A 27,920-nucleotide genomic window follows, 5' to 3' on the forward strand; every position below is an offset into this window, starting at 1 on the left:
AATTATTAACTAATTACCTAGAGTAAGCACTGAAATGATAAAACAGCCTTTTGGAGCTGTAGCTTCTTTTGCAGGTGCAGAGATAATGTTTTCTTTTCCAGTTAGAACAGTTAATTTCAAAGTCAAAAACAGGTCTGATGGCTGGGTGAAAAACATGTTCTCTTCCTATCTGTGCTTATAAAACTGATGGAGGAGGCTAAGACACTACCTAAATCTTGAACGATATAAGGTTCAATCTAAAACAAGAGTAGAAGCATATTCCAGACATTGAAGTGCAACATTTTAGGGGACTGTAAGCCAGTAATATGACGTTTGTTTGCAGTCAGTGTTTTTTGAACATCCTATGTCTGGCTTCTGGTCAAGAACTGGTTTGTATTTCTCACATGTAGAGGTGTAGAAGTCTGTCTGCAGGCACCAGCAGCGATGCTGGGAGAAAAGTGCTACTGCACGTTGACAGAACTGCCTCTACTGTCAGAACTGAACCTCAGCATAAGCCTTTGTGTCCAAGGCCATTTTGGTTTCAGAGTCTGTATGAGTACACTTGCGTTGCTTTAGGAGCCTGATCTCTCCCTGCTCACGGTAGGGAGAATGTCGGTGCTTCATTCTTGGGGCCCTCACTACAAGAAGGACACTGAGGTGCTGGAGCATGTCCAGAGAAGGGCGACGAAGCTGGTGAGGGGTCTGGAGCACAAGTCTTATGAGGGGCGGCTGAGGGAACTGGGGTTGTTCAGCCTGGAGAAGAGGAGGCTGAGGGGAGACCTCATCGCTCTCTACAATTACCTGAAAGGAGGTTGTAGTGAGGTGGGTGTTGGTCTCTTCTCCCATGTAACCAGCAATAGAACGAGAGGAAATGGCCTCAAGTTGCACCAGGGGAGTTTTAGGCTGGATATTAGGAAAAAATTCTTTACTGAGAGAGTGGTGAAGCATTGGACCAGGCTGCCCAGGGAAGCGGTGGAGTCACCATCCCTGGAGGTGTTCAAGGAACGTGTGGACCTGGCGCTTTGGGGCATGGTTTAGTGGGCATGGTGGTGTTGGGTTGATGGTTGGACTTGATGATCTGACAGGTCTTTTCCAACCTTAATGATTCTGTGATTCTGCACCCAGCTTCCCAAAAACTAGTTCTTGTTGTGTATCGGGGCCATGGTGACCAGAAGCAGTCTGTACACTTGACCTCTCCACAGAGAGGTCCTGATTTTTTTTCTTCCAATAAACCAATTATTTTTTACTATATGGTTTGATAAAGATTGTTTAGAATAATGTCTTGAGCAGATTGAAAGTAGTTGTGTTGAACTAGAAGTTTTCAAATACTGTTTTTCTTCACTTTAAGTCTTTGTCCAAATGTTGCTTGATGCTATTATAAACCCAAATTATGAGGCATGTCATTCATAGTTTTCTGTAATAACTTCTAAAAAATTAAGAAACTGAGTAGATCCCTGTTTAATAAATATATTAAAAGTTGTACATGGCTGTTCTGTGCACAGAAAACATGTTCAATCCATTTAGAATAAGGGATACCTTTAACTGCAAATCTTTACGGTTAAAGAGCAAGAATGAACATTTCTTTAGGAGAAGGAAAACAAGTAAAATAAATCAAGGGTTTTGCTAGCAAGTTCAAAATTTGGTTGTCTCCAGGAGCCAGGAGTGACCATGTACAAAGTAGGTCCGTTTTCTTTGTGATGGTGGATAAGGAACGCAAATGTGTTGTTTTTCCTTGATTTCTCAACTGCAAAGTTGGGACTTAACATTTCTACCTCGCAGGAGTGCTGAGATGCGATGATACATTTTCCAAGTATGCACCACTATTAAAATCCTAGGTCTGATCCTATTATTTCCTCCAGATATTTATTTGTAAATATATGTAAACTTCTCCAATCATTTTCTGCCACATGAGGCAGTTCAGGTAGTTGGATGTCTTGACTTTGATTCTGTATGAGCTTTTAAAAAATAATAATCAAATTAAAACAAGTGAAAAACCCTGCTCACAAAAGCATTTGATATCTTTCTCTGTTATGTGGTAGCCCTGGACAAGAATGTGACGGATAATAACTGAAAGAAGATATTTCTTTGGTACTTTCACAAAACATTTGTGTTCTGTGAAGGTCTGAAAAGACTTCATGTTCCACAACCGGCTGTCTTCCCATCCTAAGATGAATAAGTGTTAGCCATTGCTGGTTTTTTTTTTCACTGTTGAAAAGCTTCACAGGTACTAACCCTGTTCTGGCATTCTTTTGTTGCACAGTGGATCTACTCTTATGGTACAGCAACGGGTGCTGGAGCATTTGCCATTGTTACAATGCTAGCAAAGTAATTTACCAAGATTCTGTGCTCAAAACTTTCCAGAACATCTGCTTTTTTTGCTTTGTTCCCTGTGCATTAGTTTCAGAATGTTTTTGACTTATATTTAAAAAAAGAAAAAAGAATCTCACCCCCCCACCCCTGCCCTGAGTTATTTCAAAGCAACTCCAGAACCACTGGAGTTCTTTGTCTTATCTCTAGTTACTAAAGGTCATGAAATGTAATCCAATACTTGAAAATCCCCAGCAACAAATCATTGTGCAGTAGGCATGGAACAAGAGAGGTCAGGGCACATCACCTCGTGGCACAAATAAGTAGGTAAGAAATGACTGGACTATCGTTTCGATGCATGCATATGCTGCAAAGAAAGGAAGATGTTTCCCGGGATGTGTAACTATCTCCTCCGATGGGAAGGTCATACAGTTCCACCTTGGTCCCAAATCTGGCAAGAAATATGCCTAGGTATGACCCCAGTAGATGGGCAAAGTGTGCCACCCAGGGAGTAATGAGCATTTTCAATTCTCTCTGTCTGGTACACTCCAGCCCATGACACAAGCCCCAGTGGGGCCCTGAGAGGAAGGTTAAAAATACTTTGAGGTACGTCTAGCTAGTAGGAGGGTCGTAGCCCTCTGGGTGATTAACTGAAGCTCTGGAATATGAGATTTTGTTGCAATCTTTAGCTTAAAGTGTAACTGCAAGTGTAATGGGAAAGCTGAGGGCGATCCTGTTCTCCCCAAGGCCCTTGAACGATGGTGGCAGAGGCAGCTTATAGAGCCGCTGATCCTATGGTTTAAAACGATTTCGAAGTCCTAACTGAAGTCTGAATGGGAAACAAATATTTCACTTGTTGAAAACTGCTGCTCCATAGGAACAGGTTTTGGATAGGAAGAAAGGAGATGAAGTCAGCCAGGGCAGTGCTTTTTCCCCTTTTAAAGAGGTGGGAGCTGAGACCTAGTTTTCTCGCAGCATTTGCAGTTCTATTTTCCATTTTCATAAGTAAACTCCCATCCTTCCATGCAAACGGACCACAGCCGTGACCTGACCCCGTAAGGAGGCTGCCTGCTTTCAGGCAGCTAACCATGACAAACCTAATTGAGGATGCTTGCAACAGGTTCATCCCAGAGCAAGGCTTTCCTTTGATTTCTGATTTTTCTGCTTCATCTCTGTTGAAACCGCCTGCAAGCTGCCCTCTTAACATGTGCAACGCTCTTGCAGGCCAATCTGCCCCTGCTGCAGCGGGAGCTGCTGCACTGTGCAAGGCTAGCCAAGCAGAACCCAGCCCAGTACCTCGCCCAGCACGAACAGCTGCTTCTGGATGCCAGCACCACCTCACCTGTTGACTCCTCAGAGCTGCTTCTCGATGTGAACGAAAACGGGAAGAGGCGAACTCCAGACAGGTGAGCACCGCCGCGCCTTTCACACCCCGCTCAAAAAAGTCCCGTGGGTCAAACGTGCCGAGCTCCGCTAGTGAGGGGGGAGCATGCGGGTGGATGCCTGGGGGGAACTGGGATAGTGTTCCCTGGGTGCAGGTCCTGCCCTCATTACAGCTGTGCAACAGCCAAATTACCTTTGTGTATGTCTGTATGCTTGTGTATATGCACATACACACACACACATATTTTTTTCTATATACACACACACACACACGCACACACATATAGACTCAGGCAGCCTGAGGACACGTCGTGGTCATATCTACACAGAAATAATACTGGCTGGCCAGTGGCCAGTGCCATACTGGCTATTGAGTGCATAGTATTTCTCTGCAGCATAAGGAGATGAGCAGTAGATCACTCCAGCTCCATAGGCGGGTCCTTTGTATTTGAAGTTTTGTTGGATTAAACAGTAAATATGGGGAAAGTGGCTAGGCAATCATATTGGGAAGTGCAAGGCAAGCTCCAGAGTGCAGTCAGGGCTTTAAATCCTTCTGCTGTGCTATGTTTCCATATCCATATATCCAATATCCATAAGGATATTTCTTCCAAACAAGAGGAAAGAGGAAGACTCCATGCAGAAGCAGGGCAAGCGAGTATGCAAGTGTGTGTGCGAGTGCGCATGTGCGACATACATGGGCTTTAGGGATATGGAACAATTTTCTCTTTTTCTTATTTGAATAAAGTTCTTTGTTTAGTGTTACAAGAACATTACACTTGTGGTTATTTATTTTTAACTTGTCTTCCTCTGATAGTGTTAGAAATTAAGCTAGCATATAAATAATACCTTTGGGAGGCCCAAATACTGGATTTTTCTTAGTTTTGTTTGCCATGGATTTTATAGTGAGGAAAACTTTTATAATGCTGTTCTGCCAAATGCCGCTACCTGCATGCACAAGGCAAGGCAGGTGTTCTAGGTATCTTTTAAATGAAAAAGACGAAGATTTGCAAAGTCAGGAAGGCTTGCAAGTTTGTACAGGTGACATTTTTGTGTCGTGATAGCACGAAGCCTAAGGAGAAAACAAAGTCTGAAAGTTCATGAGGCTGGTAGACAAAAATTCAACACCAAATATTTTAGTATATAGGAAAGTGATATATTCACGATGTAGATGCAAGATCTTGAAAATGTCTGCATAGTAAAACTTTAAGCTACTGATAGCCAGAAGCGAACAGTAAAAATTAAAGTAACGTAGCCATTGGATAGATGAAGATGTTGAAAGTATTTGAAATTGGCTTGCTTTAGATTGTGTTTCAGGGAAATCCCTATGGACCAGCAAGAAAATAAAGCTACCAGCAGAGAAGCCCTTTTCCATGTATTCTCTTTTCACTGTTTTTTCCTGACAACTACACCAAACTGAAAGAGCCATCGGTGTTAACACAAACCTGCTAACTCCATCCAAGAAAGAGGATTAATTTTCAGACATTTTCCATGTAGTCTCTTACTCCGTGCAAAGAGATAAGATTTCCGAAGCTGAAATTTAGCTCCCTGGGGCAGTTCTGCTGCATATCCTCAGTCTTTGCAGAGTGGTGTACCAAAATGTCTATTAAAAAGGCCTCTTAAAATCTGGTGCATCTTGTGAATAACTTAAATATCAGCACGTTGTAGCCCAGTGTCAGTAGCAGACACGGTATTTTTCTACGAGTAGCTAGACACACATTGAATTATTTCATAAGCCCGTGAGGTCTTGCTTGGCAGAGAACACAGAGGAGAAGAGGGATGTGCCTTCTTCTTCTGACAGCAGTAGCTCACTTTTTTCCCCTGCTAATAGAGAGCGGTATTACTCGTTTCTCCCATAAGGTCGCAAAGGAAAAATGGGTAATAAAATGTTTCCTTAGTTTTCTTCCTTAGCATTCTGGTGTAATACTCCCCCGCTTTGAGACCCAGTTTGACAGCGTTGTATTTCGGTTATTTTGTATTAAGTACAGTCTCAGCTATGGTAGCTTCAGTCCTGGTTGCGTGCGAGGGGATGGCTGGTGCAGGTAAAGACTGGTACAAGAACTTAGTAATGAAAAGACCCCGTATTAGTCTTAGAGCAAAAAGGACATAGGAGTAGCCCATAAGGGGACCGCAGATCAGGAGAATATTGGATTTTAAAGTCAGCCTTCATCTTTTAATTAAAACTGAGGCCTAGACCTAGAGGGATTTAAGTCTGGTTTATGGATTTTTTTTCTCAGTGTTTCTTTTTAGTTAAAATACATAGGTGCTCTTGAAACTCAGAAGCCTCTGCTCGCGAGCAAGTGCCTTTGCCGTCACAACTGAAGCCTCTTTTAGGCTTCGTCCAGCTCGGAGAGTCTTCAGTTCCTCTCCATGTAGTAATGCAGCTTTTGGGGCGAGGGGTAGACAGTTTAACTTCCAGTGCTGTGGGTAAGGCCTTGCATTTGAATTGCTGGGGTCCAGGGAGGGGCTGTAATGCCGGGTGTCCCGCTGGCCTGCACGCTCCGAGGTGCCAGAGCTATCAACCAGCAGCTTCTGCCAATCGCTGCTTGAAATTGGGCTCCCTAGTTCTGGGGAAGTGGCCTTTCAGAAAAAACTGTCCTTTGTTTTTTTGACCCTGAGATTCTTTGCTGTCATGAAAGACCTTGAAAGACTGCTCAGCTCACCCATAGGAATATGGTGCCTTGAGCTTAAAAAATAAGTTGTTTTTTGCAGTATCAAACAACCCTGTCCCTGGTTGGTCACACCTACTTCTCTGTTGACTATGATTAAAGCTATAAAGAAAAAAATAAACTCATGCGGTTCAGTGGAGTTGTCTCGTGCACTCAAGAACATTTGCACTATGGATTTAGTAAAACAAACAAGATCCTGTTAGAAAGATTCTTAAATTTACTGAATGGGAGTTTGCATACCTTTTGATCTGGATAATATATGTAAATCAACCACAAAAAACTATCCTTAGAGTCAGAGCATGCCTAGACTGAGTGAGTATTGAAACCAAATACTTGTCTGCCTTTATACTCATTACACTATTAATTATTTTAATTGTTTACAGACGACCAGGAGGAAACATCTGGAAATATATATACTTTTTGTTTAGATATCTAAGTAGTTTTCAAATATACTAATAAAAATACAGCGGAAGTTATGAAGCATCCTTTAAGAGGAGGGTTTGCTGTGACTCTGTTCCTAGAATATGGAAAAAATTACTAAAAGGCAACATCTTTCCAGGGGAACTAAATGCAGTTGGGTTTATTTTGTTTGGAGGTATATCTCGCAATAAAGTAAATTGTGCTATCTTTTCCATTTCCCAAGGGATAAAAACCACATTGTGTATAATGTGTATGTAACATATATATCTTATATAGATGCATGTGTGTGTATGATACATACATGTATATATTAGAAACATACATACACACGTTCTTCCATTTACGTTTTTCTTTTGGGCACGGGTAACTGCATACCGTTGAGTCCAGTAGAGGTAAAACACGGTAAGGGAATAGGCAAAGGAAGTGCAATGTGTGTGTTGCACATAACCACATCCACCTCAGGGTTTTTTGTTAAAGACAATCCACATACAGTAATTTTTACTGCTTATAATTTCAGAACCTTTTTTGCATATGCATTTTCCAATTCTGGTTATTTATCTGCATATCCAAATCTACTGTATGTGTGGTTTTATAGAGCAATCTGACAGCAGAGCTTTGTGTTTTACTGAATGTTTTCTTGGTGCATATGGTCTGACACGGATGAGCAGCCACGGTGAGATTTTGGAGTCTATTAAACTAGCTCATTAAAAAGATCAATCTGTTTCTGTAATAACACTGGGAACCATCAGTCACTGCAAGAGAGAAAAACTGACACCTGAGGAGACAACACATTTTGGTAATTTGTTCATGACATGTCATGAGCAAAGTGTTCACTATATTTTGTTTACAACTTTTGGAGTTTACATTCTACTGTAGTAAAGCAAAGGAACTTGGACCAATGTGAGTTTTTATTTTGGTGAATGAATGCTTAATTATAAATAACACAATTTTAAATACATTAACCACAAAAGACTTTTTGCGAATTAGCCATCCTTTGCGCTTGCTGGGAAGGGCTGTATGGCACATGAGTGTGTCATACAGTGACTCTACATTTATGACAGCTGCCTACAAAGTGGATATAAGATAGCAAAAAAATCTGTTAGAATAGCTCTAATTTTGAGTGAGAAGAAAATAAAAGTGGCCATGATTGTTTCGTGACTTTAGACAGTGCCGCTGTGCTTGCTGTACCCTTTGCACCCCTGACAAAGAATTCATGTTGCAGGTACCTGGGCACAGAGACAGACTTTGATAATTCTGTTAGGTAAATCTTCTTATTTGAAGAAGCTTCTCCACATCTCAAAAAGGTGAAGGATGCTCACAGCTCTTACAGCTATGCTCCTTGTAAGCCATGCGTAATGATGAGGAATTTAAAAAGAATTTTCTTAATATGAACTGCTAGCAAGGCAATATTAATCTTTTCTGTAACACAGTATTATAAGCAAAATAAGTATTTTATTCCAGCAAAGCATTATCACTTGTTTGGTCATCAAGACTTTATTGGTGGAAGTCCAATTTTAATCAAAGCATCTTGCACAAATAGCAGATGAACAGCTTTGCCTCCTTCTTGCAAGCTGACTTCAGTTATACAGTGAAATTGGTGTAATACTCTTGATCAGGTGAAACTTAATTTTCCAGCAAAGGTAGTTTTGCATGGTCAGATTTCCTACCCAGGTAATTATCCATAAATTGCGATAATTTAAAACTGAGATGATAACTTACAAACAATGTAAAGTCTGTTAAATAGATGCAGACAAATGACTAGTATCTATTCTGCAGTCTTTAATCTGAGCAAATCATGGCTGCAAGTAAAATGACCCTTTGCATGTTTATAGCTGAAGGACCCTATCTTTATCATACTGCCAGTTTTCCAAAAAACAGTGTTGATTTATGTGCGTGTCAAGGAAAATGTGACCAACAGGAGCAAGAAAAAGAAAAAAAAGAGTATGTGTCAGTTAGGCTTCCTATACATTCAGTGTTATTTCCTCTCTATAGCTTGTTCTTGCTTTGCAAAATCCTATGGATCAGATAAAAAACAGATTAAAATTGTGGTGGTTTTGGATTTGGAACTAGTACTCACATGGGTCTGCCAATTACTGTGAAACAGGAGTGCTTCCTCAGGCACCTGGGGAAATGCTGCTGTCCCAGGGGAGTGAGACCTGGAAGAATGAGTAGAACTGAGATCGGAAGCAGAATAGTAGGTTGAGTTCAGGGCATCTGAATTATGGCACTCCAGTACTTTGTCTTTTATTCGGTGTGTTCAGATACAGTACATTTGCCAGTGATTCCTGTTCTGATGAGACTTTGGAAGTTGTTACCTTTTTATATACTTTATATGGTCAGAAACACAAAATGAGTGTATGCACAGACTCATTCTGGTATACTGCCAAGTTGTTTGTTTGGTCAGTGCAGAAAATGCAACAACAAATTCTAGAATTAAGGTTTTAACACCCAGAAAAGACCCGACAGCCGTTACCCAGCATAATAGCAAAAATAGGAATTTAATTTCAGTAAATCTGTTTTCAATGGTAATGTTAATTTCTATGTTAGTTAAACTTAGGGTTCTAGAAGAAAATGGATATGCTGGTGTGTTGTCCAAGCTAATGCAGTGTGTTCCAGTTAAGGTAATTAAGTACAAAGCATTCCTAAGAAAACGCAGAAGTACCTGTACAGTAAGGTGCAAATATGTACATTTGTATGAAAATATATGGTTTTAACATCTAATTATAGTGCAGGAAAGGAAAACTGGATTCCTGCTTGTCACAGTTTTTTGGTTTGCCCTTCCGACACCGAGTGATCAAAAAAAGTCAATGAAGTTATTTAATTATTTACAGTTTCTGACTTTTTTCCCCATCTTAGAGATTATTCTAGCTGTAACACTAAAGAACTTTGGTAAATGATGAATAGCTTGGCTCGTACATACAGGAAAGTCCATTTTTTGCTTGCATAGTATTTTTACAATTAAAGGACCTGGACATTTGTTTTGAGTGGATATGTGCAAAGAAGACACACACCAGCAACTAAATACAAAACTTGTCTTGGAGAGCTGTCAAAAACATCACTACCCATTGGGAGTTACTGCAAGCAGTTCCAACGTGCCAAAAGTCATTAAAAATATATGATGGTCCTCAGGTTTTCGTGATTAGGAATTTTCACAGCCATTCTGCGTTTGCTTTGGAACAAGGTACATACTCCACTTAAACAAAGTACGTCTTTTATATCTCTCCTCAAAACTAGAACATCTGTCCTGCTGTATTGCTGAAAGATTCTCCCCTCTTTGCCAAGTTAAGGTATAATAAAATACATATACCTGCAGCTTCTCTGGCATTAGTGATTGTGGTGAGGTCCCTGGAAAATATCTTTACTCCTTCTGAAAACAGTGCAAGCCATCTTTTCATTTTTGGCTGGTAATTGCAAGATCTTACTTTGATCCTCTCTCCCAGCGGATATTAGCAAAAATTTGGTTTCATCCTTCCTTTCATTGATGTTAAAGGCAAACCTGTTGAGGGGCAACAATTAATACATTGAGTGTTTCTCCACAGACAGTCCCTTGAGGTTTGTTGGTTTGTGGGGGAGGGTTTGTTGAAGGGCAGTTGGTTTTAACAGCAGGCAAACAAGAAAATTAAATCAAATTTACCTTCCTGTCAAAGTGACAAAAAAAGGTGTTATTACTAGGAAGATATATTATGCCATCCATAAATCACAGAGGAGGAAGTTCTCTTTAAAAAAGGCTGGAAAATACCAGCTGTTTAATAAAAGTTTTTGGAGGGAGGGATGCAACCTCAACAGTTTGCGATATTTATATCTAATAACCTTTCTGTTCAAAGCTAATATTTTGTAGGTTTTGTTTATTCCAGTGGTAAAAAACCCCTGTACTTCAGTGAAATGAAGCTTCCCTAAAAGGAGTTGTGAACCCATTGAAGTAACTCTAGCCTGCATTTTTTTATTTTAATGGAAGATGAGTTCAGTGTGAGTTCCAGGTTCTCAGGCAGAGATGCATAATAGAGTCTTCTTTGGAAATAGCTGATTATTAATTGAATTAATGAGTATCTATAACAAAAAAACTTGCCCTTCTCCCTGGTAACTCTTCAAAGTTGCCTGAGCATAAACCGCCTGTCTAAGAGTAATGGAGTGGGAAATCTTGAACGTTATTGAGGACTTGAGTCTAACCACAGCTTCCTGCAAAATTAATGACAGACACAGCACCTTTGACTGAAATAGCCCAGATGGTACAAAAATCTCTGAAGGAAGCATTTCTCATCATCTAGAGTCATTCTTGCCCAAAGTCTCAGTGTGACACTGATCTTGATGAGAGCTCGTCCTGGCATTACATACAGCTGAGCTTCAGCACACTGACACGCACTACCTTAAGACTTACCACAGAATGATAGGGGTTGGAAGGGACCTCTGGAGATCATCTAGTCCAACCCCCAAGGTATGCTATCCTCTTGAAAAAACCCCACATTTCTTTAACTGCAGATTTCCCCTAATCACTATATTGTATAGCGCTACTGAAAGCAGGAATTTCTTGGCCTCTAGCTTCATGTATCAGCTGATTGTTTCAGCTCTGCAATTACGTATGTATGAACCCCATCAGCCAGTGATTTCAGCGAAGGCTGCTTGCTCTACGGCCTAACTCTTTAAGCTGCTCCATCGAAAGGCTCGCCCTGCTGGTATTTCTCAAGTTACAGGGATAGTTAGACAAGGTGAATGTGTCCTTTGACTATTTTGAATAAGCAGCATTATGAAATATTCTGCAACACCACACACTTGGAGCAAAGTGAAAGAACAAGCTTTAATTCCTTAAGCTGCATGTGTGGGTGGGGTTATGTGTTCCTGAGCAGCTCTGCTTGTTAAGTGAATTAAAGTTCCTTGGCTTTGTTTTTCAGAACCAAAGAAAATGGCTTTGACAGAGAGCCTTTGCACTCAGAGCATCCAAGCAAGCGGCCCTGCACTATTAGCCCAGGCCAGCGGTACAGTCCAAATAATGGCTTATCTTATCAGCCCAATGGTCTGCCTCATCCCACCCCACCTCCACCTCAGCATTATCGTTTGGATGATATGGCCATTGCCCATCACTACAGGGACTCATACAGACACCCCAACCACAGGGACCTCAGGGACAGAAACAGACCTATGGGTAAGGCATGTTGATTTTCTGCATTGCTTTTTTTAGCTTTCTCTTCTTCTTGTAATTCTATTCTGTATTTTGAACAGGGGTTTTTTTGCTGATTAAATATACCTGCCAATCAGATGTAGCCTTTATATGTGTTTATCCATCTATCTGCTTCTAATGGCCTTATTTCAGATTTATATTTGTAAAAGTGGGTTGAATTGTGTCTTTGCTACGCTCCAAAGCAAGAGAGTTAGAAGGAGGAGGAACACGTCCTTTCACAGCTGCGTAGATGACATGGACACACAGGTGTCTGGCAGGCAAGGATAGGTAGAGACTTTTGTATTTCTCTTAATGCCACATTTGTGACGATAACAACATCGATATACCTTGATTACAGCTTAGACTAGAGGAAAGCCTTTGGAGAAGTATTTCGTGTGTGACATCTCAAGAGTGCACTGCAGCGTGGGGATGTCTGCAGAGGATGCGAACAGCAGAAGCACCAACCACACCCTGCGCAGGGCTGCACTTGCAGCACGTTTTGGTTTAATGGGACGTCTGCTCTTGGATTTGCCTGGCTTGCTTCACATCTGCACTTACTATTCTTCCTTGTTTTAAACAAATATTCAATAAAAGAGGAACGTTTACAAATATTCAACATCTGTATAGAGGAGGCTAAACAAAGAGCAAGTGTCGGTTCCTCTTGAGTGTTGATAATAAATACTGGCTTGCTTGTATCATGTTGTCAGCTGCTCTGATATATGTGCTACACTTAACCACATGTTGTTTAAACATCTGTGAAGGGATGAACCCTTAATGATGCTCTGTTGACATGGTAGTAATTACTGCATATAGTGAAATAACATTGAGTTTATACTAATATTTTTCAACTCTCTGAAGTACAGCTAGTATTTGATACACTGAGTTACCAAATAATTGTCTTGCTGACTTCTTCAAGTAGTGCAAATGAAAAATTATATATTGTATTATACGTTATATATGTATTACAAGTGCATATAGTCTGAAAGGGTTATGTCCATTTTGGAGAGGTCATCTTGCAACCTACAGAACTTTCAGAATTGAAGACATTAAATTGAGTAAAGCAGTAGCTTATTGTGTGGGGAAAAGTGCTAAAGAGAACTTAGTGCAAAGTTTTTAAGCATCCATTTATTTTTGTGGTGGCATTCCTGATACTAGACCAGGTAATGTATGATATATTGGTCTGTTAGGCTCTTTTTTCTTTTTTTTTCCCCCTAGAGGACTCCCAACATTGTAAACGTGATTTGCTCCTTTTGGCAGGGTTGCATGGCACACGCCAAGAAGAAATGATTGATCACAGGCTAACAGACAGAGAATGGGCAGAAGAGTGGAAACACCTTGACCATGTAAGGTCTACTTGTACTCTTAGGTATAATTGTCTGAAAGGAGCCCTTCTAAGATAGGAATTTAAACCTTTTCTTTTAAAACAAATCTGAATCCCTGGACAAGTTTTGAAAACGTTGGTGATTAAATCTAGGGGCTTGATGTTCCCCATTAGGTAGCTCATATCAGACCTTGCTGTTAAGTGCCTGTTGCAGTATCTTAATTATTACAGGCTGCCTAAAAGGGAGTAGACTCTTGTCTGTAAACCCTGGATCTGGGATACATGACCCTTGCCCTTAGTACTGGTTAATTGGATTTGTTCTTTGAATTTATTAGCACTCATAACACTTGTAGGCATCATTTCTGGACCAGATCTCCATGGTGTCATGTGATACTAGTGGTGTGACTACAGTCTGTTTGGTCTTTTCCTCCTCCTCTTCTTCCTTTCCCCCAGAAATCTGTATCTGTACAGCTTAGGATCACCAGTTAAACAGGAAGGGATTGTCATTCTTAAAAAACCTCTGTATTTGAAATGGCAGGGAGAGGCTTCTTCATTCTTAAAACCCAGGCACTCAGCACATTAATGTTTTCTTTATTTTTCTGTCAGTTTAAGAATAAAATGTTCTTTTTTCTTTCCCTGCTTCATCCACCACTCTGAATAGCTGTTAAACTGTATAATGGACATGGTGGAAAAAACTAGGCGATCTCTCACTGTACTACGGCGATGTCAAGAAGCAGACCGTGAGGAGCTTAATTACTGGATACGGCGATACAGTGATGCGGAAGATTTAAAAAAAGGCGGTAACAGCAGCAGTAGTCACTCCAGACAGCAGAGTCCAGTGAATCCGGATCCAGTTACATTAGGTACAGTATCATCATTGAAAATTGTTTATTGATTCTGTTTCAGCTCAACGAAGTTCTAGATGAAGTTCATATTTGTTCTTCTGATTCTTCTTTTGTGACAGTAATGTAATATTCCTCTCTGCTGACTACTAAATTAACTATAACTCTTATGCCCTAATAGTCATGTTTACATGTGAAATGGCTTCGTGGTTTTGATGATACTTGGTAACTTGCTTTCCATTCAGCAATGTCTGAGAGCAGTGGGGCCAGAGGACAGACTGACATGTAGGGATGGCAGAGCAGTGAGATGTGCATGGACTCTCCGTCCCCTCCAACTCCCTCCCTTGCCTGCTTGATTAAGGAAATCTGTAGGTGCTTCTGGATTGTTAGCACTGTGAAACTAAGGGCTTTTACCTTCTCAAATCAAATATCTGAGCTTGGAAGTTGTCTCTCCTAAGGAAATTAAGGGAGATAAAGAGATCTGGGCACTCCTTAGTTGTATTTGGTTTCCGTGTAAGAAAGAAATAACAACGTCTGGGATGCCCACAGCCATGCACACATGATCCTTCTAGGTCTGTGTCCACCGCTGCAGCTCACTCAGGTTTGTCTGAGCTAGTTTGGGTACTGCTCGCTGTGTAGTTATATGGAGCTGCTCAGAGCTCGGCTCAAGCTGCAAAGCCCACTTACAAGGAGCAGACCAAGCAGTTGAACTTTCATCCCCTGCAGACCTTCACAGTCACACTCGCACGATACCTCACACAAGTACTCCAAGGTGAGACTCTGTTGTATAAAAACAAGCTTTTACTTTGTGGGCTTTCTGTAATTTATTAATAAGTTGGCCTGCTTCTGCCCCATCCCCTCACTTTTTTTGGCAGATGTGGTAAAGAAACACAACTTGGTGATGCCTTTTCATTGTTCTCTGCTCTTTTGAAGAGAACAGCAAACTAAGATTGCTTGTCTAATACGTATCTTTAAAAAAAAAAAAATTGTCCCTATTGAATGCCATCTACTCAAAATCATCATAAACTGTGGTCATTAGCAGAATTGTGTGTGTGTGTTGTTTTGCAACTATATTTTATTTAAAGCTGTGTTTTCCTTTTGTCCTTAAGAGTAACTTATTAAATCTAAAACTTATTTAATTGCAAATAGAAAAACAGAAAAACAAATCTAATGCTCTCTCCATCTTCCTCTTGGTAAATCTCTAGAGTTCTTACTGCAATATTTAGTGCCTCTTGATAACAAACAAACAAACCTTTTTTTTGTGTGTGTGTGTATGTCAAATGATCTGAGCCAATAGCTCTATAAATTAGCTTCAGTCAGTGAAAGGAAGTGTTATGGAAGTGCTGTTCCCAACTTCACTAACAAGTCTAGTCCCTAGAGGAGCCCTTCTCAGAAAGCAGCATTCAGGTAATGGCTTGTACGAATAGTGTTAAATGTAACATAAAGAAAGACTCGTAAATATGGTATCTGAAATGTCAATCGCGTCTGCAGCTTCGGGAAGAACACTTGTGAGGAAGCCCCTAGGTCAAAAGCAGTGGCACCCTTCTCTATGATACAAAAAGAGCCAGGCCATGGTGCTTGTAAGGATAGTTAGTAGGTAAAAAAAAAAGAAACTTGAGTTTTTATAATTTCCCCAAAGAAACTGGAACTCAAGACATTAATCAAAACTTTACAGATAATAGTACAATCCAAGAAAAATAGTCATAATCACAACAACAGCAACAAAAGATAAAATGAAGATCAAACATACAATTAGATCCCTATATTATAATTTTGTTTGTGTATTTGTCAAGACGAGTTCTTGGAAACAGCAAAGTCTGCTTGCTTAAAAAGACATTATATGGCACAGCCTTTGCCATTGGACATACCAGTCACCTCTGCAGTACTATGGGTACAACTCAACAGGTTGGAGTAGAGTCCATTTCAATTTTAACATGTCCATTTTGGTTATTTGGCTTTAAAAACTACTTCCCTCAACATGAAGCTTGGACCGCTTCAGTGATGTGTAGCATCCATGTCAATTGTAAATATTGATAAGAAATGCTTTTATGTCTTTACATGTAAGGCAGAAAATACTTACTTCAGAGTTTATGGAAAGGTAATCCTTACATTTCCTCAAACCTGATAGTAATCTAGTTAACAAAATGAAAACTCCTAACATTCAGAGGTATAATAAAATTGAAGCAGTGTCTGTGAGCCTTGAGATGCTATTCTGCTTTGGGCTTTTTATTTTAGTTTTGAAGTGAGGAGGAAGGGGTTGAAAAATTCCTCCAATATTTTAATTAAAGTGCCACAACATGTAAATATTGTTTTTTGCTGCAGGGATTCTAAATGTCAGTGATTCCCCTTTGTATTTTTTTTTTTTTTAATGAGGTAATCCACCCTTTAAATCCATCTTGTCATCTCTACTAGCAAGAGGAAAAAAAAGAGGGCCATATGGCTACATTGTCTGTGCCTTTGTTTCTTTTTCTTTACGATTAAAATATCATCACTGAAGTGATAAGTCCTCACTATAAACATTATGCCATGATCTTCATAGATAGCTCCTGCTGAAAAACTCTGAGCTGAAATTTAGCATAGATAGTTTTGAGTCCAAAAGAAATTAAAGAAAATTCTCATTGTCATTTTGAACTAGCAGACCTTTTTTCTGCCAAAGATATTTGTGCTTCTTTTAATTTGACATCCCTGTAAATCATGTTGAGCTTGACAGTTCACAGTATCTGATCGATATTTTTCTGTTGATATTTTTCATTAAGAAATCAAATGAAATATTTGATCATTTGTTTTAATGCAGTGTAATCCAATACACACATTAGCCAGCTACAACAGGTTACGAGCTGTCATTATTCTCCGAGAGTGTGTTGAAGGCAAGGTGGGTCTGTTCTTTTCAGTCTGAATAATACATGTTTATGAAAGTCCAAAAATGACTCAGACTTTATATATATTCACTCGATGAACTGTGATGGTCTATGAAGAGAAGAATACAGCATCCGACTCCTCCATTTCTGCTGAAGAATTTCAGTACTACATACTGCAGCAGGACTGCAACTTTCATCCTAATAGTGAATAATTACACATATCAGACAATGGATACTGAAATACACACACTCAGGTAAATTAAAGATGAGGGTTCTTCAACATCATGGGTTATAAACAAGATCTATAACCTTATTAAGTGCAGCTGTGGCTCTAGATAAGTGGTGTAGGCACACATCAGAAGGTCTGCAGCGATGTTGATATTTTGTGTCTGTTGAATTTATCTGAATGGAAATCTTACAAAACAGAGTTTGAAATCTCCAACTGAAGAGTGCCAATACCTGCAGGATTTGCCCCAGGATGCCAAGATTCTCAGAAGTGTATGAATTTGTCAAAAACATATAGGTTAGCCATTTCTTAATACATTTTTAAATGTTAACCCTTCCAGAGGTAGTTTATATTTTATCAAAGGTTGTTCACCCTCGTACTTTCAGTGTTAGCCAGGGCATTCCTGCCGATATATGTCTGTTCATGCTGTGATTATAAAATCTTTTCTTTGCCGTTTGCAGATAATCGACATTGCTGTGATATGCATGATATTCTCAACATGAGCTAACGGGAATGCTGTGAATACCGCAGTAACATTTATAACTTGTAATTCTAGAATGTAAAGCCTCTGTAATACTGGTCACTGATGATATTAAGTATTGCTCTCAATTGACTCCCTGCACGGGAGGTTTGGGCTGGATTGTGGCGTCATGAATTGCATGCTGTTAGATAGGGCTACAGCTGCAGAAACACCGTGTGTTTGTATTCTCAGTATTCATTTCTGACCTCCTTGGGGCTAGGGTCACTTTTATCCATTCCTTATACCAAGCTTGTTACTGTTGTGCTTTGCAAAATAACTCATAGGTGGCATAAGAGAGAAAATCTATTGCTGCTAGTTACTGGAAGTTTGTTCTTAGTTGAGGAAGATTCAGTAATACAGTACCTGTGTAGTTTTCCTTTTCTTACTCTTTTTTAAATGAGAACACAACTATATTTTTAACGCAATTTCACATGTGTTCAAGGAGCATTGTAATAGCCACAGAAATGTACTAGAAGGCAAAGAAGGGCAAAGACGTACATAAAAATACTTGAAACTTGTGCCCCCCAACATGGTTGGCAAGATAGTCTCATTCAGTATTAAACTTCTTCAGATTTGTACCTATATATTTCATTAAATGGAGTGGCACACTTCTGAGCTTGACTTTTACAAACAAGGCCGTGAATGTTTGATATTTGTTGCTCTGAGAAGTTTTTTGTTTGTTGTCTGTGTCCAACCACCTGTGTTACATTTATTATAGGGTAGAGTGAAGCAAAACTTGCATATGAAATATGAAAAGCATATATATTTCATATATGAAATAATCTATAGTTCAGGGCTGGTTATATGCAGCTTTTACTATTTTTGAGCCCTCATGTTCACTATGGCATATAGGGTATTGTTGTTACTGCCAGTATTTTCATAAATACGGTAATTTCTAAAAGATCCTCAAAATATCAGCTGTTCATCTTTGTTTCTTAATATTTTGTTATTACAGGCTTGGATGTCATTGTCCAGTGACAAAAACCTCCATTCTTTTGTATTTTCAACCCATCTTTTGTTCCTTCTTTCTAAATATGGATTAGGCTTTTTGACAGTTTTGGACACATCTTTTCCTTTTAAGTATTTACGTTTGGTTTTCTTGGGTTTGATCCTTATTATCACGTGAGCGTTCGTATCCTTTATTTGGTCCTAGCTTTTTGTCTCAGTTTCACTTCCCAGACCCATATTTATTTCTGCTCTTACAGCTCTCCACATCTCTCTCTTCCAGTACTTCTGGCACCTATTCTCTTTATCTTAAAACCCCCAAAAATAAGCAGTCTGCAAGATATTTGTACTCATTAAACTCCAGAAAGCTGGTTGATCAGTTAACTGTCGATGATTCTTATGGTTGAATGCGTTCTTGAAATAGGTAATCAGGGCCCATATGGAACGTGGGACCATGTTGTGACTACAGGATTTCTTTTGGTGAATGTTTTCTTTCTTATTAAACAAAAATATCCAGGGTAGACTATATATATTTTAGAAAACAATGTTTTATGTTGTTCCATGCTATTCAGTAGAATGTGGGGTCTGAAATTTTTGTGTCTTTTCCTTGCATGTATTCTTATGTGCCAGTCTGGCAACTTTATTGCTGAAAAGTATATTTCACATTAAAATAGAAAATTCCAAAAAACATTTTCAATTTCAAAATCTATTTTATTTTTACTTCATATAGACTTTTCACAAGCAAGTATTCATTAGTCTCACGTGTTTGTGCTTTTTATTTTCCTTGTTGGGTTTTTTCCATATGGTTCAGTAGGGACCAGACTGATTATCAATAAGTACTCTCAAACCATGCCTCTCCGTGAATTTCAAGTAAATTCAGTCGTGTACATCCCTTTGTTCTGCATAATAACACTGTTGCATTTTCACCATTAACATATCTGTATTACGTCTGACATGTAAAGCTTTTTCCATTGTTGTTTTCTGTATGAGCTCCTTGTTGCTTCAGGTTATTCCTAATTTTTTCTGATTTAATTCTGTTTCCTTCCAGGCAGAATTTACTTTGATTTCTAGGTGCTGCAGTCCATCAGTTAATACTGTGCATTCTTCCTCGTTATGGCTTTTTGCAGTTGGTTCTACATTTAATGCTTTTGGGACTTGATTGTGCTACTTCTGGTTTGAGTTTGCTAGACGTTCACGTTAAGATCTTTTGTGTTTTGTTTCAGTGCGCAAGTTGTATAATTCTTAATCTAAAGCACACCTTAACCTTAAAAATAATAGTAATATAAGACTTGCATCCTCTGGTCACATCCTGTAGTTTAGCCCCCAAAACAAGATTGTTTTCATGGACTCATCACCACTGACTAAACAATAGCCATGTTAGTAATATTTTTCTTGCTTGGAAAATATGGGTTTTATTATCTTCATAAGTGCTTCTTGTCTTTTTTTGTGTGCCATTCCAAACTATGGGAAAGTGTCTCACAAGGTCTTGATTTAATTCTTCTTGCAGAGGATCTCATTCCTCATGTAAATAATTTGTGGTTGGAATAAGAGCTTGATTGATGTTTATGTTTTGGAAATTTTAACAGTTAGCTGGCAGTCTGGTCATTTATGTCATTGAATTCCATTTTTGGAAGTCATGTGTACCGAAAAATCAGCTCCGCATCTCTTTATTTTTAATACTAAGTACCACGGTAAAGGGCTTAAATCAAGGTTATGATCCCTTTGCAGCGGATGGTACCTTAAATAGCAGACAGACAAACTCAACACAAAACACAAGACAGGAATGCAACAAACCCCTCGTTTTGCCACATTTGGAGTCTTGTTGGATATTTCGTGGCAGGTATGGCAGGAGAGCAAATAAGAGTGTTCTGATTTTCCACCTTTAGTTTTCCTGAGCTTTCAAGCAATGTTTTCTGCTGCCTCCTCTGTCCCTGACTGAACTGGCACTGTTCCCATAAGTCTAAAAGCCTCCCAGGGATGAGAATTGTACACAATGATATTTGTCATCTCCAGAATCATACGAGCCAAGTGATAGTGAGAATTTTCCCATTTTCAGCATCAGGTCTGAAGTCCTCTGTCATGTCGATTAAACCAATGTAAATAGTTAGCTGTTTTGCAGAGTCTTGCACCCCCACCCCCATCATTTTATGCTCGAGAGGTGTGAAATTCTGCCTACAAAAATCCATTTTGTTTTCATCCCTTACTTTAGCGGCAAACAGAAGAGCTGGGGAAATCCACTCAGCTGCCTGTCAGATGGGAAGATTCAGTCCACCCTGTTGGTGCCTGCAGATTCATGTGCTAGAAACTGCATCTGTGGAACAGTGCACAGGGATTGGGATTCCCTACTCTCTGCGTAGCAGAAACGGCCCCTGTCATTTCCACCTTTGTTAGCTGTCTGCAATATTACATGTCATCTTCTAAATTAAGTTTCTGTAGCCTGCTGTATATAAACAGTACTGCATGCATATGTATGGTGGTGTAAAAAACAATTTGGAAAACCTAATGATTCAACCTTTTCCTTAAAAATACTACTTCTTGACCAAGTTATCGAATAGTAACTTTAAGGTAGAAAAATGAATATATTTAGTAAAAATTAGTATTCAAAGAATGGCACATGTACTTTTGTTATGTTTCAAACTCAGCCATCAAACAGGGTGTTTAATTTCTAGCGACATCTCTAAAAAGATGCAAACCTTATCTCTAATGTAGTAAATCAAGTTATTTTATTTTGATGATTGAATTCTATCACACAGGCAATAATAATCATGGCAATGAACTGGTTTGGTTTTTTTTTAATTTATCCTCTATTACTTTGAAAAATAGTTAATCAGTTTTTAAACTGTATTTGAAAAGAGCAGCTTTTCATTGCTGAGAATCTGTATGCTAAATTTCAGGCCAAAGTGAATTTTCTTTCTCTATTGTCTGATCTTGCGTCTTTGAAGTTTGTGTGGAAGGGATCTTGCTGATTTCAGAGCTCTTAGGCTCAGGCCCAGAGGTTAAACCCTTAAAAAAAAGAGGAAGGGGGGAAAGAGCTGTCAAAACGTGATTGAAATATGTGGGTGAATTATGAGCTTCAGGTCCAGTGAGGTTGTTTGGCAGCGTATGTATTTAGGGGCTTAACCTGAAGTTAGAGGTTCTGTTTTTCAAACTCGTGCAGCTACAGTTGCCAACGTGGGCTCAGATATAGGAAAGTGTAGCTCTGAACATGTAGAAACACCCCTTTCTTTTTCTGTGGACAGCTTATTTGATCACTGGAATGACATCGCGGCTTTTAGCTCCGCTTGTCAGTAGCCATTCTGTTTTCACAGAGCAGAAGTGCCAAGCGCGGACCGTTGCCCTCTTTCTTCTTCCTTTTCATAAACATAATGACAAAGGATGAAGCACGTCACTCCCTCAGTTGGTCTCGCAAAGCCAGCGTTAAAAGTGTGGAAACTGTCATATAGAGTTGACTCGAAACACTGTAAAATAAAAATAAAGCGAACTAGTCTCAGCTTGGCTTAAGAGGAGAGAGACATCTGAGTCCTAAACATTGATCTGGTGTATGTGACATTCGTGAGCTGCGGCCATGGCACCCGTTTTATTTTGTGTAAGAAAAAACGTACCTGACATTTTTTTTTTTTTTTTTTGTCCGAGTAAAGGGAAAAGATATATCTCTAAGCCTTGTTCTCGACAAGCAAGCGTTGCTTACGATGCTTTTTCTTTTTCCCTCCACCCCCCCTTCCTCCTGCAGAATCGCATCGGGAATTCCTTCACAGGCCTGCGTCTGGATACGTGCCAGAGGAGATCTGGAAGAAAGCTGGTAAGAACTGTTTAAAAACACCAGCTTAGTCTTCTGGCAGCTGTGTGCAGTTGTTAATGCACCGATGTGAGGAATGAAAAAAAAAAAGGGCTTACTAGTAACAAGAAGAAATTGTGTTTAATAATCTTAAACTGGAACTGATCAGGACATGAAATAATCTTTATAATAGAAGCATCTGCTGCTATAGCTAGGAGGATATCAGTACTTCCATTAAGGCCCCCTATTTTCTGGGGTTCTAATGGTTGCAGGCTGAAACTTGATATGCAAAAGTTTCAGTCTGTTAGCAATTTAAAAAAAAAAATAGTTTGTGTGGGATTTTCTTTTTTAAGCTTCAAGATTCTTACCTAGTTAAGGTCAGAATTCCCAATGGAGGGAAAAAACCTAAGTATACCTGTTAAAGAAAAACCTCCAGCTATGCAATGTAACCATTCTTAATTTTAAAAAGATTTTGTGCTTGTCAGTCCCCAGTGAAGTCCGTGCTCATAAACTTGCAAAGTTTTCAGTGAAGTAAGCGAAATCGCATCTCCACAGCTGCTCTGGGTGGTTGCATGGGCATTGACAGCATCTTGCCCGAGCTTGAAAATCACCATGGGCAGATGTGGTTGTAGAGAGTTTTCTTCACTAGTTTAAAACTCTGCCTGAGGACAGGATTTTCCTGGCGAGGATCCTGTTGCGGTGCTGGAGCGAGGCCTATGCTCTTTCGACACCGATATCAGAGTTTGCTTGTGTTCAGAGGGCCCAGGATGTAGCTCTTGAACTCCAGCAACATAGTTGAGCTTCTATATATACACTCATACACACACACCCCTTTTGAACACCTGTATAACCATGAAGTCTACTGCAGCTGTTTGAGCAGGAGTTAATGATTAAATGGCAAATATGCAGCAGTTTTGATGCTTTCTGATCAAATCTCCTGTAACTGCTTGCTGCTTCTTGGTCTATTTTAAACTAGATACAGAACATGTGTTAAAATGTTCTGCTGGCATATTTTTGCAGCAGACAAGAAGTTGTGTTGTTTGTGTGATGTGGGTTTATCATGTAAAGTCTACATTTGTCAATATGTAAATTAATATGTTTGGAACTGCTGTGGTTTATATGAAAAATAACAAAATAATATACAACTTTTTCTTTTGTCCAAGGAAAGCGTAGCCTTTGTAACTCAATGCTCTTGCGTACCCAAAAGTATTTTATAGTTTGTTTTTGCCTTATTTGTGTTAACAACTTAAATGAAAAATAAGAAAAAAATATGCAATCCCAGGAAATCTTAGTAAGAGGAGCATTATTCAGTTGAATTTCATGAACTTTATTCTTCATGCAAAATCTAGGTTTTGATGTTGATTGGCATATTGGGTCATTTATGACTCTTAGATGCAGTACAATAGAAGAAAAAAGTTTCTTCGTAAGCTGGCAATAGAAGTTAATTACATTGCATATATCCACAAATGGTGGTGTAAAGGAGCTCATGTCATCTCATGAGCATATATGTCATCAGGTTCTTTGAAACAAAGTTTTTCCTTTGGTCCCATTTCTGGTCTCTTATTTTTGTGTTGATGTGGGTTTAAATCGGATTCCCTGCATTAACTGAGCAGTGCCTGTGAATTGGAGAATAAAAAAGTCTGACTCTCTACAGGATGCACACCTGTATCTCTTACTAAGAGTAGTAAAACATCAGAAAACATACTGCTTTTTATAAATCGTGGGCCTTCATTTTCTGAAGGGTGTACTGAAGTTGGAGATCTTCACAGCTTTGTACTCTGTTCAAGGCAGTAAAGGTGCAATTCAGCTCTGTAAGAATAGGTCTCTAGTGCCATTTGAGATGCTCCGTAGTTTCCTGGCTGGGCTGCAACTTCCAGTCAAGAAGGCTGCAAATCTCTCACAAGTCACAGAATCACAGAATCACTAAGGTTGGAAAAGACCTGTAAGATCATCAAGTCCAACCATCAACTAACACCACCATGCCCATTAAACCATGTCCCACAATGCCTCGTCCACACGTTCCTTGAACACCTCAAGTCATTTCTGCTGACTCAGTATGAATATGTTGGTGTCTCAAATGTCCATAAAGACCAATGTGTAGACAGCTGAATCAAGTATTAAAGTCTGTTTGGGATGCTGAATCCATTGAACTGAAAGAATTTGGCATAAAAACAGTTAATAAGCAACCTCAAAATCCTGTGAAAAAGGGATTCGCTTTAAACTTTCGGAGACTGATAGACTCCAGCGCAATTCTTTAAATATACAAAGTTAAGCATGTGCTTTTGTGATAGTTGGAGCAAGCACATAGTAAGGAGCACCTTGTGAATTAAAGCCATGTGAACCCAATTCAGTTTCATACATCAGAGGAAAGTCATCAGTGTACTGATTCATCTCATTGAATTATGGCTATGTAGATGAAGAGTCCAAGCCAAGTTCTTGGTGTCCCTCAGTAGTCAAGAGAGAGGCAGGCATGTGAAGAGTATCAGTCAGATCGTAGGTTGGATGACTTGCTCTCTGGAAATACCTATTTCTCTTTATTAAATACTGAGGGGATCCCAGGCCGACTGTGGGCTGCTGCCTTAGCTTCTTTCTGTGTCATGAAGAAACAGTCTTCCAGCCATCTCCTATCACACAGCAAGGCCTATTGTTCATGGCAGTTCTGGACTGGAGTTACCAGTTACTCCAGTTACTTACTGGAATTAAGGTCTGGAGTTACCAAACAGGTGTGGAATGACCATACTTTGTCATACAAGGACACTAAAGACCCTGCACGTTCTCCAGGGGAGTCCTGAGAAAGAGTACAAAGCCGAGACAACTCATGTCACCAGCTCCCAACGACCTTCTTTGCCAGGGTCAGCCTGAGAGTGAGATGATGCAAAATGTCACAGTGGCACAGGACTGCACCGCTGCCCACCACCTTTCCTTTTTCATCATGTGGACTGAGTGTGCCCACGATGTGAGGGAGGTGACCAGGAGCTGGCTGGTGAATCATTGTGTTGGGTTATATACAGGAGTGAAAGAGGAATTGAGTACCTCTCCTGAGTCAGCTCCAAGGACCTCTGATCACGCTGCGTTAACACCTATTCCACACAGGCTGTTGGCTTCCTGGAGCTTCTCTCATGAGTTAGCGCTACTCAAAGGGAAGGAAGATTTCAACTGCATTCTTAAAAAGAGTGAATTTATGCCAAGAATGCTTGGCATTAGTGGGAAAATGGAGGATGCAGATACATGCATCTTAGATACTTGGTTTTAAAAACTTCCAGATTTATGTTTTCTGATATTGGAATCTAATCATTCTTCCTTTCTCCGGAAAAGCAGAGAAAGGAAGAGTGCTGGTATAATTCTTGGTCTTCATAGCTGTGCCTTGTCAAGGCAAATAAAATCTCCTTCACTGTCACCGATCCTGCACAGCTATTACAGTTTTTATTGTTATCTGAAACTATGAAGCCTGCATTCTATGTCTATAAAATACCTGTAGGTACTGGAAACGTTTATTTTCAGAAGATGTGCAGAAAATCAGTGATAGGAAATTTTGTCTTAGTTTATTTGGGTGCTCATGAGTTCATAATGTATTGAAATTATGGTGTTGCACTGTGACCAGAAAACCCAACATATTTTAACTATTTGTTTTCACACTTAGTAGAGCACAACACAAATTCTGTTGTCAAAGTTAATGGAAATACTAAAGTCCAATCCATAGTCTATGCTAATTAAAAAGTATCAGTCCGGCATATGGCCTCGTAAGCACTTTTAGCATCTTCACACTCTCAGAAGCTTTGCAAAAACACTTACGCAATATAGAAGTTAGAATATAAAGTTCGATTTCTATACTTGGACTGAAAAAGAAGTAGATTATGTAGGATGAAAAACTGTAGAATTAGAAGTCTCTGTAAATTGTTGCAGTATTGTGCTTCTGTTTAATATAATAGTTTAAATTGGTATTTCTAGCCACTGCAAACACCTCAACGTAAGACTAAATTTATATGATGTAATGAAAGTGCATCATGCCATACAAAGATAATTTCTATTTGTAGCAAATATCAGCAAGAGTACTGATTTTCTCAAAGAAATCCACTTTGTTAATAACGGCAGTTCATAGACACGAAACGTCTGTATTTAAGTTGCCTCATTTTTATGAAAATGGTAATGAAATTGCATCTGTATGTTTGCCTGTGTATATTTCTTTTCTCACGATCAGTGAATGTTTGCAGTTGGTAATAAATATTCAAGCACCTTGCAAATGTCCTACCAATTCCCTTTGCTGATCTGTGTGTGCCTGTGGGACTAGAATAGGAATGCATAATTTAAATATAAATTGCCTGATTTGCATATACAATTAGTCTCGCTGCAGCTTTGATCGTAAGCAAAAATTATTGTCCTGTATTGCCACTTAGATAGAATTTTAATTCACCTTGAATATTCAAAGTAAATTAAGCCTTGGCTGTATGGTTGAAGGGTATGATTTTTTCCTCTCCTGAGGCTTTCCCCTAAACAACATTTATGGTAGGGTAGTATAAGGGCATATTTTCAGCCTCATAAAAATAAAGGCATAAGTTTTATCTCTAAATTCCCCTCCCTCGAAAACTTCATTTAAAACAAATCTTGCAGACATGCACGTATGTAACGCAGACACACACACACACACACACACACAGAATAACAGAACTCTTCTTTCATTTTAATTAATTCAGTTTTAGTCAGTACATGGCCTAAAGTTAAGTCTTTATTGTAATTTGCTTAATAACTGAAAATGGAGACTTCATGTAGTCCTTATTTTTTTTTAAAATAACAAGTGCAGAGCTGTGAGACATAAAAACTCAAGAGTGTTATTGACATCATATCTGTATGTAAGAGTTAGGTCTATGTGCATGCACACAAATACACGGGCTAAATACACGCACTAAAACTCAAACCTGTAACACAGTTGTAATACTTAGATTTTAATCTACAGTAAAACATTTTTATTAGAAATCTATGTTTTCAATTAAACAGAACATTTAATTAAGGTGGTCTTTAAGTGGATGAAACAATTAAGTGCAAACACTTGAATGAAACATGTCATAATTAGTTTTAATAGAGTGTTAATTGGTACTAGGTTTGCCAAGTTAATAATTACTGCTTATTAAATTTTCAATTAATCATTGTCATTTTGCTTTGAATAAAGATGAAAATTAGATAAACTAATTCGGGGGAGGATGGTTTCCTTGTTAATTAGAGCAGTTAATTAAAAAAAAATTACTTGTTTTAGTTGTCAATTAAAAGACTGTTCATTAGCAAAATCTTTGCACTCTTCCTGCATCAAAACCCAAATAACTAATTTGTGACAATCCATGTTTTCCAGAATAAAAGATATGACGCTAGTATGTACCAAAGAAACGGCCCACACTGACTTAGTTATTTTACAAGCATGAAGGTTTGAATTTAGTGAAGCGGTGTGCCCCTGCTCAGTGTTAATTGTGCACGGAAGCCTTGCTGGCTGTGGGGAGCTCAAGAGCTCGGCGGAGCCAGGAAGTCCAGTCTTCACAG

At 39.1% G+C, this 27,920-nt stretch overlaps 1 protein-coding gene across 1 annotated transcript in view; it reads left to right on the forward strand.

The window, feature by feature from the left end:
• The window catches only part of RUNX1T1 (RUNX1 partner transcriptional co-repressor 1), a 112,937-nt gene that overhangs the window by 74,028 nt on the left and 10,989 nt on the right, over positions 1 to 27,920 (forward strand). Inside the window, exons 6-10 of the mRNA XM_059815734.1 lie at positions 3,511 to 3,692; positions 11,642 to 11,892; positions 13,165 to 13,250; positions 13,890 to 14,091; positions 22,350 to 22,418. Of these exons, the coding sequence (XP_059671717.1) occupies positions 3,511 to 3,692; positions 11,642 to 11,892; positions 13,165 to 13,250; positions 13,890 to 14,091; positions 22,350 to 22,418 (790 nt within the window). The remainder of the gene's footprint in view (positions 1 to 3,510; positions 3,693 to 11,641; positions 11,893 to 13,164; positions 13,251 to 13,889; positions 14,092 to 22,349; positions 22,419 to 27,920) is intronic.

Source organism: Gavia stellata, chromosome 3 (genome assembly GCF_030936135.1).
Source record: "Gavia stellata isolate bGavSte3 chromosome 3, bGavSte3.hap2, whole genome shotgun sequence".
Lineage (NCBI taxonomy): Eukaryota > Metazoa > Chordata > Aves > Gaviiformes > Gaviidae > Gavia > Gavia stellata.